The following is a 9,424-nucleotide window of genomic DNA, read 5'->3' on the forward strand; positions in this document are numbered from 1 at the left end:
TTTTGAGCATTTTTGCCTTTTATTAGACAGGACAGTAAGCAGACAGGAAAGGTGGGGGGAGAGAGAGAGGGGATGACATGCGGCAAGCCGCCACAGCAGATGTTGATTCATGTTGATTGGATGTCCCATATGAAAAAACAAAAACAAATTATTTGGAGTATTCTACCAATCAAATATTTTTTTCTATCTTTCTTTTCTTATTTGCATGTTTATTTGCATGTTCCTATCTGGAGGAAACCCCAGGGGAGCATGGGGAGAACATGAAAGGCCCTTTTTTGACAAGCCCACCTGGGCCGTAGAGGCACTGAGGACACGGGAATGGGGACACACCCTCGGCGCCCACAGCAGTCCTGGCGGGAATCGAACCCATGGCCTTCTTGCTGTGAGGCGACGGCGGTGCTACCACTGCGCCACCATGCCCCCTTTACCAAACAAATCTGACTCGACTTGCTGACTGTGGACGCACATTAGCTTCGGGCGTCAATATTCCCAAAGAATATCCAAAGCTGACTGCGGCAATACCAGGGCTCTGTAGTACCTCGCTTTGCAAAAACATCGCTCTTGTGTCAGCAGATTATTGACCTGCGTATCAGAGTAGTCCAGAAGCACTGTTGTGACCTTTGAACCCCCGATCCTCGCAGGACTACACAGCCACCATTTTCCTGCGTCAGCGCTGGACGGACGAGCGCCTGGTGTTCGAGGGCAACAAGAGCCTGAGCCTGGACGGGCGGCTGGTGGAGCTGCTGTGGGTCCCCGACACCTTCATCGTGGACTCCAAGAAGTCCTTCCTCCACGACATCACCGTGGAGAACAGGCTTATCCGCATCTTCCCCAACGGGACCGTCCTCTACGCACTGAGGTGGGGCCTAACAAGACGGGGGGATTGTTGTCTGTACTGGTTGTCTTGTGTTTGTTTTCTGCTTGGTGAGACAATGAAAAGTAGGCCAGGGAATGGGGAAAACATTGTGAGTGGGAGGAGGAAGCGTGGGCTGAATGTGAAATAATCAGATTGCAAAGAAGGGAGTTAGGTATGTCAATTCTATTACACGGGTATTAGATTGTAGTATGAGTGGAGGACTGTGCGATCTGTCAATACAAAGAGCTATTGAGGTAAGATAAATGCTGACAGGATCATTTCACCAGATATCGCCCTGTGAGCACAGGCTTAACGCTTCATAAGCTCGGCGAGCTGTGAGGTGTATTATTATTATAATATTTTGATTGGACAGTGGGTAAGCAGACAAGTTATAGAGCTTATAGATAAGTCGTCACGAGGCAAGTTTGTTCAGCGCTTATTTGTTTTGTGATGATGGGATTTCCATATCCTGCTGTTGCTTGTGATTAATCTTATCTAGTATGTAGTAGGGGGGGTGGGCATCACAAGCTTGATCACGATGCGATCTGATCTCGATTCATTTGACAACAATGCGATTTTTGCCGATATCACAAAGTCTGCCACGATACGATGCGATTCGATTCGATTCAGGGGGCTGCGATCGATATTTATGGTTCCATAAAATGGCCGTCACTGTAGACAGTACACGTCTTACTCTTCATCACAGTTGGGCACTCATGCTCATTTGTTTATCCACACTCAAACATTCTGTAATTCCACAAAATCGGTGTCCTATTCATTGTAAATGGATCAGCTTCAGATTGTAGCTTCAGCAGATCAGATCTGTCGTGATCTCCAATCATGGGCCATAGAGGACTTGAAGACTCGAGCACTTGACCAGCTGATTCCACTCACCAGCAAAACCTCATCCAGAGAGTGTGGAACCGATTAGTGAGTTGAACGGCTCTGGTGTTTATTTGGGATGAAAACCTGAACACTCAATGGCCAGGATGATTGGACACCACTGTGCTAGACCCTAGACATGATAGGTACCTCAAATTGATTGGGGTTTCCCCTTTTATTAACAATAGTTGTACTGCTTCTCTGCCATATCAACTTTTTTAGGATCACCACCACTGTGGCCTGCAACATGGATCTCACCAAATACCCCATGGACAAGCAGACCTGCACACTGCAACTGGAGAGCTGTAAGGACACTTCCTGCTTGATACAGAAAGTCACACTTATGCAAGCTTCAAACTGTAATCGCTGCTATAGAGACACTGCGGAGCGCGTCATCATTCAGAAACCACGCCCAAAACGGGGTAAAACACTCCCCCCAATCCTGGCGTTCTCCTATGTCACGTGTGATCACAAAGATCATATATACGGAAGATGAACACTCCAACTTACTTCCTTGACAGCTAGATCCACATTTTTCTTCTCCCCAATTCTCAATGGCTTCCTTGTTTTGCTCGGAAGAACAACGAAAACTGTAATTGGCGATTTTTTGCATTTGTTGTCTGCGCAGCCCCAACACACAACAGCTTTTAGCTATGTTTAATTCAAGGAAAATGACTGTGGTGAAATGGTGTGTGGAAGTGAACGGAGAGCTTTCCCCCGTGATGGGTGTGGCCTATTTCATGCAGTGTCTCTATGGCAGTGCGTGTGGTGATTTTGAATGAATGTGATCACAAGCTTTTAAATGGTCATGTGGAAACAACATGGACGCTGCAAAGAAAACGTGTTGTATTTTATTGCTCAGAACGTTTAAACAACATGTTGACGGCTGTTTGCAGTTTTTGCGTTGAGCTGCACATCTCCTGCTCATCTCGCCCCATTGGCAGATTTTCTCTTTCACTCATTTTCAAAACTGTATATATATATATATATATATATATATATATATATATATATATATATGCTTCCCTCAATCCTTTACACTGCCAAAAAATATTAATCTCGACAACTCATATGTACTCATATGCAGTTGAAAATCAGACTTTTTTTCTCTAAAAATGGGTATATAAAATGGGTATATACTGTATGTATATATATATATATATATATATATATATATATATATATATATATATATATAGAGAGAGAGAGAGAGAGAGAGAGAGAGAGAGAGAGAGTATATATAGAGTATATATAGAGTATATAAGTATATATAGAGTATATATAGAGTATATAAGATAGATGAGAATGAATGAGGGAGTCAGAGAAGGGGGGACTTTCTGTGACTCCCTCCCTCACTTCTCATCTGTCTTTGCTTTCCAGCTCTCTCTCTGCTGTTGGATGACAGTGAGCCAGGCTAAGCCTGATCCCTGCCAGAAGCCACCGTGAGCTCGCTGCCAAATAAACACATCTAACGGGAAGCACAGTCCCATTTACAGCAGCACACAAAAAGGCATCTGGCGTTTTAAAAGTAAAGGGCTTTTCACACTGCACCATCTTAGCCCAGGGCTCTCTTAGCTCCAGGCTAAGAGACTGACTCAACCGCCAGCTAAGTGTCGTGTGAAAAGCATATAAGATGATTATAGAGATGATAGATCAATAAGATGATAGATTCTTCCCTTCCCTGCTTTAATAGCGGCAGGCTAACTACATGTATGAGCAAGTTCTCTCTCTCTCTCTCTCTCTCTCTCATATAAACTCTTTATCACCCTCTTGTCTGTTCGTTCTCTATGTGTTGCCTTCTCTCCCCTTCCTTTCATTCAGTGTCTTCCTCCCTCTGTCTCCTCTTTCACTCTGTGAAGAGTCATATTCACGGTATTATTATTTCTTTTAAAGCTGTGCCAAACAGAGATGGTCTCTGCACAAAAGGAAGATTAGAGTGAGCATTGGAAGGGCGCAGGGTGGTTTAGATCTGGATAGCAGTAAAATATTTAGTGGGCTGACTTACCGCCAGTAGACAGAGACTCTAAGTAAGTCAGAAGACAGACCCAGCTTTTTTTTCTTTCTTTCTTATTGTTGCTCGTTAATTAATTTACCGCAGTGGAAGATGAAAGATGGGGAGAGATGATGTACTCCTATAAGAGCCTCTGGTGGCCCATTTAACGGACGCTCTGGCAGTCTGGTCAAGTCTACTCATTCTCACCGGCTGGGGGCTATAGACGGGGCACTGCAAGGTTGAATGTACCCCCAGAAATATGTACTTTGAAGATAACTGTTTCCATGCTGTTGCACAGGATGTCACAACCCATTTATGTCTCCAATTTGTACATTAGTGTCACCGCTTTAGGCCAGGAAAATAATGAGTTCCCAATGTGAACAGAAGTAGCCTCCAATCAGACCAAAAAAAAGAAAAGGAAACTGTAAATTTCAGGGCTTTTCCTCATCAAAATCACTTCATTAGAGGATTCATCCTTTGCTCGTGGCGTCGTAGCTCATCCTGGTCAATAATGTATGTTTCCATAAACTTCCTGTGTGTTTGTGTCCCAGAGGAGGTGGGAGGAGCTATGTGGGTAAATAAGGAGAGCAACAGTGACTTAATGAGTGTTTTGTGCGTGTAACGGAATAGAGCGCCAAAGTGAACGTCGCTTCCTGCTTCAGCACTGTACCAGAGATGTTCATCCGCCATTTATTTTCCCGTAGACATTTCGTAAAATGCTTGTAAAAAATAGTTTTACTTGGTCAAACCAAACGGTTCAGATATATTTAGAATCGGGAGAGACCATAGAACATTTCACTCGGACCAAAACTTAAAAAAACAACATTGAATCTTTTTTTTCTTTAAATCTGCAATCTTTTTACGTTTTGGTCTGAGTGAAATGTTATTTGGTCTCTCCTGTTTCTAAATAAATCTGAATCATTTGGTTTGAACAAGTACAACTATTTCTATAAGCATTTTACGAAATGTCTATGGGAAAATAAATGGCGGATGAAAATCTCTGGTACAGTGCTGAAGCAGGAAGTGAAGTTCACTTACTCGATCTTCATGCTCCTCCTTCTTCCATCCCCTGTTCTCTTGCTCCCTCTGCAGATATTTTTGAGAAGTACACCATGAGGTGTTGCCTTGTTGATGATGCCCATGTCCTAAGCTTTCGTTCGTTATCATGCATACCTCAAATTAATTATAGCCCTCCACAGATTTTGCATCACAATTCTATGAAGAAAGAACGGCCCGTGTTGTTTATGACAGTACAGTAGCATTGTATTATGAAAAATGTACATGCTGCTATCTCCCAGGGGAGAAGCACTGCCACACTTCGGGCACAGGGGAATATGCACGATTAGTCTGTTATGATGTGAGGCAAGATTTAAGCTCTTCACAGTTGGACTTTTTCCTTTTGAAGAATTGAAATGAACACCAGAATTGTATTTTCCATAGTGATTCCTAATTGGGTTTCACTGTGTCAAAGTGCGTCAGAATGAACAATGGGCGGATCCTCTGTTTCCAATGTGACTGCGACAACATAAACATAAATCAGCATCATTGGTGGTTACATACAGATTTCAATTTCATGTCAATATGTGTTGTTATGAAAGCATTCTCAAGGGTAACACGCGCTCTTTCCTCTATAGGGAAAGCTTCTTGTCCCAAACTTGCCCCAAACTTGTCCCAATTTCCCCCCGGGGATCATTAAAGTCTTTCTGATTCTGATTCTGATTCTGATTCCAAATTTCTCTATAATTCTTGTCAACTATTCATTTTGTGATGATATTTAGACTCAGTTGCAATCCAAAAACATGACAGGGGCCATTATTGTTTCCACCATTCACTGCTACTTTGGGGGTTAGTGAAAAGCTGATTCTTGTATAGTATCTCTTATCATAAATGTAAGCAGTTTGGCATAGATGTATAGGGAAGCTAAAGAATATAGAATATTGCAGGTCAAATGCCTGGAAGGTACAGAAGGGCTTGCTCCAGCTGTGACTTAGTGACTAGAAGGAAACTGGCATAACTGTTCATCACTGTTCACTGTGGCCCCTGAGCTGCCATTGGATGAGGCACTGAGCCCTGAACTGCCCCGGGGGGCCACTGTACTGCACTCTCTGGTGGGAATAAAACATGTCATGGACTACAGTATGTGCTAGTTGTGGTATGTGGAATGACACATTCAAATTGTCTTGTGTGGAAATTGGTTAACCCATTGATACCTGATGCAGCATTTGTGTGTGTATCCCTTTAAGACCGCGAACCGCGTCACGAGGTTCGCGGTCTTAAAGGGATACACACACAAATGAGGGATATACACGCAAATGCTGCATCAGGTATCAATGGGTTAAGAAAGTGATCTTCATCTCTCTCTCTCTCTCTCTCTCTCTCTCCTCCTACAGGGGGCTACAACATCAACGACGTCATGTTCTATTGGACCAGAGGGAATGAGTCCGTCAGTGGCTTAGACACACTGAAATTGGCTCAGTACACGGTAGAAGACCACTACACCTCTGTCTCAGAGGCCATCTATGAAACCGGTAACGATCTCAAAAAACTCCAATATTTCTTAACCTTACTTTCTAGGATTATATAAAGAGAAAGATGTTAAGTGTAGAATTTTTGAACATCAATACAAGATTGTCCAATTTATTGTGATTAATTGACACCAATCTATGCCCACACTTCTTGCCATGGTACACAAATAAATGCAGTGTTGAGAGACCCATAGAGGCCATTTACAGCTGGCATTAACATGCGTTTTCTGCCATCAGATTGCAATCAGATTGTGCTTGACCACATTAGCCTGATTTCATTTACACCTGGCGTTAACATGCGTTTTGGGTGATCAGATTGCAATCTGATCACCCGAAATGGGTGTCCTCTCGATCCCCATACAGTTGATGTATCCAGATTGAGAGGACACATTGCATTTACACTTGTGTTCAATGTGTACACAACGCGTCCCTGACCACCTCCGGAGGTGGTTTGGCCGATCAGATTGCAATCCGTCTTCAATGTGTCTTGGGGGCATTTACACCTGTACTTTCAATCGGTCAAGCACTATCTGATTGCAATCTGATGGCAGAAAACACATGTTAATGCCAGGTGTTAATGGCCTCAGTGAAGCTTCCCTGCAATGGTCTCAATGGTTTACCATTACTAATGTCTCAATATGAATGTAGTAACGATTTATTGATTTATGTTAAAAACCTACACCAACTCACCTTTAATACTGATCAATGAAACAAATCATGAGTGGACAGATCATCACCTAGCAGCCTGCAGTGCTCCTCTGTGTATCCTGACATAATACTGTGTGCTAGCTGCTTCACTAAGCTTATCTCTTCATGTCTTCACACCACATGTTTTCTGGTAGCAAGTGCATTGAGACAGTTTTGCCCTTCCATCTCAAAAGGCCACTACCCCAAGTTGGTCTTCCACTTTGAGCTGAAGAGGAGCATCCTGTACTTCATCCTGGAGACGTATGTCCCCTCCAGCCTGCTGGTGGTCCTCTCATGGGTCTCCTTCTGGATTTCCCAGTCCTCCGTTCCAGCACGCATTTGCATTGGTAAGAGAACCCACGAAGAAACCATCTCCCACTCTCACAACAACCTCAATTCTCATTCACTATCTGTGGAAAATGCTGCTCAGTGCTCCCTGACCACCAGACATCTGTTGGAGGTCCATCTCTTTTGAGGCTATATAATTATTACCTCCACCAAGGAGGTTATGTTTTTCGGTGCCGTTTGTCTGTTTGTCTAAAACTACTAGACGATTTTCATGAAACTTTGTGGAAGGGTGTAGCACGGGCCAAGGAAGAAGCAATTAAATTTGGGAGTGGATCCGGATCCAACTCACAAAATTGGCATGTCATCATAGCAGACTTGGAGGAGGTCTGCACTCTCTGAGTGCCCTTCTAGTTTCAGACAGTGTCAAACCTCCCACATCTTCTGGGTTTGGTGTGTTGGTTTTAATGAGATCGCAGAATCCAGCCTTTCTCTCTTTTCATTTGGTTATATAATTCATTAGTCAGAAGCAGTTCACCGGCGGTGGTTTTGTTTCAACAAGGTGTGCATCAATATTATTTTTTTCTATTGCACAAGATCAACTTTTGTGCTATTTATGGAGTGCCCCAATGTAGAAACTTTGGTTGGATGTTAGAGGGCAGTTCTGGTTCATCCCAGAACCCTCTGGACCCACAGGATATCCCACTTCATGGTGCACCGGGTACAAAGGGAATAATATCAGGGAGATCAGTGCTGGTGATCTTTGCCGCTTTGGAGATGATGCGCTGTTTGTTTGGTTTCTCTTTCATTCTGTGTGTGATTGCCCATGCCTGCCTACCAGGCCGTGAGTGAGGAAGTCAGAGCACTCTTTCATAGATGTGTGGAACTTGTGTTTTGTGTGCCGCCAGGAGTGACCACGGTGCTGACCATGACCACTCTGATGATGGGAGCCCGGACTTCCCTGCCCAACGCCAACTGCTTCATCAAGGCCATCGACGTGTACCTGGGCATCTGCTTCAGCTTCATCTTCGGCGCGCTCATCGAGTACGCCGTGGCGCACTTCTGCACCCTCACGCACGCCGACGCCAACATGCTCATGGTGAGAGGGCTGTCGAGTCCTTCATTGTTGTGGTCCTTTTTCTTTTTCTTTTTGTCACAGTCATAGTCTTCATGGTGGTCGTCATCATCATCCTCATCATCAGACCTTCTTGGTAAGTTCGAGAAGTGTTCCAACCTTTGTTGATCTCACATGCTCTCCTCCTCGTCTCGTCTCCGCTCATCAATATGCCTCTTCCTCTCTCTCTCTCTCTCTCTCTCTCTCTCTCTCTCTCTCTCTCTCTCTCTCGCTCTCCCGCAGTACGGCCACCACATGCACGACTTTGACGAGGAGATGAACGGCATCGTCACCACCATCGCCAGCGACTCCAACCGGGCCAAGCGGCGCAAGGAGAACGCCGCCGCGTCCCCGCCCCCCGCCTCCTCCACGGAGCTGGCCGTCAGCCCCGCCAGCCCCTCGGGCAGCGAGCCCAGGCCCGAGGCGCCCCCCGAGGAGCCCCCCAAGAACCGCTGCCTCACCGTCCTCGCCATCCTGCGCAAGGTCTTGCACCGCTTCATAAACTGCTGTCACGTGGAGAACCCCCACTACATAGACAACTACTCCAGGATCACCTTCCCCCTCTCCTTCGTCATGGTCAATCTGCTCTACTGGACGTACTACATGTACTTTTAGCCCCCACCGGAGGGCGCTGTGCGTCCCAGCGTGTATGTGTGTGTCTGTGTCTGTGTGTGTGAGAGAGCCTGTATGGAGGGAAGACATGTTTATTTTATTGTATGTATGTACAGTAAGTGTTATTTGTCTGTGTTCTGAAATGACTGCGTGCAATTTCTACATTTGGATTCACGAGTGACGTAGTATAATGTCGAAGACGATATAAGGTTGTCCGAAAAAAGGAAACGGTAACGCTTTTGATCACAGCTCCATTTTTGAGTGACACCACCTACTATAAATGAATAATTACAGGAGGAATTTTATACAGCTGGTTCTGTTGCAATCAATCGGCCTACCTGACCTTTGACGGGTAAGACTTCTGATACTGTACACACACCTTCAGAAGAGAAAACAAATACTACGCTTACAAACTGACAGAATAGCCTGTCTGCATCTCTCTCTCGTAGACGAATAGTATTTGTATTTTG

At 44.7% G+C, this 9,424-nt stretch overlaps 1 protein-coding gene across 1 annotated transcript in view; it reads left to right on the forward strand.

The window, feature by feature from the left end:
* The window catches only part of LOC310796026 (gamma-aminobutyric acid receptor subunit pi), a gene marked incomplete at both ends in the record, with an annotated part of 38,017 nt that extends 29,060 nt beyond the window's left edge, over window positions 1-8,957 (forward strand). The window contains 6 exons of the mRNA XM_083658177.1: window positions 642-859; window positions 1,961-2,043; window positions 6,122-6,259; window positions 7,138-7,290; window positions 8,137-8,327; window positions 8,586-8,957. Of these exons, the coding sequence (XP_083514303.1) occupies window positions 642-859; window positions 1,961-2,043; window positions 6,122-6,259; window positions 7,138-7,290; window positions 8,137-8,327; window positions 8,586-8,957 (1,155 nt within the window). The remainder of the gene's footprint in view (window positions 1-641; window positions 860-1,960; window positions 2,044-6,121; window positions 6,260-7,137; window positions 7,291-8,136; window positions 8,328-8,585) is intronic.
* Between the last annotated feature and the right edge of the window lie 467 nt (window positions 8,958-9,424).

Source organism: Poromitra crassiceps (assembly GCF_964638095.1).
Source record: "Poromitra crassiceps genome assembly, chromosome: 22".
NCBI classification, from domain to species: domain Eukaryota; kingdom Metazoa; phylum Chordata; class Actinopteri; order Beryciformes; family Melamphaidae; genus Poromitra; species Poromitra crassiceps.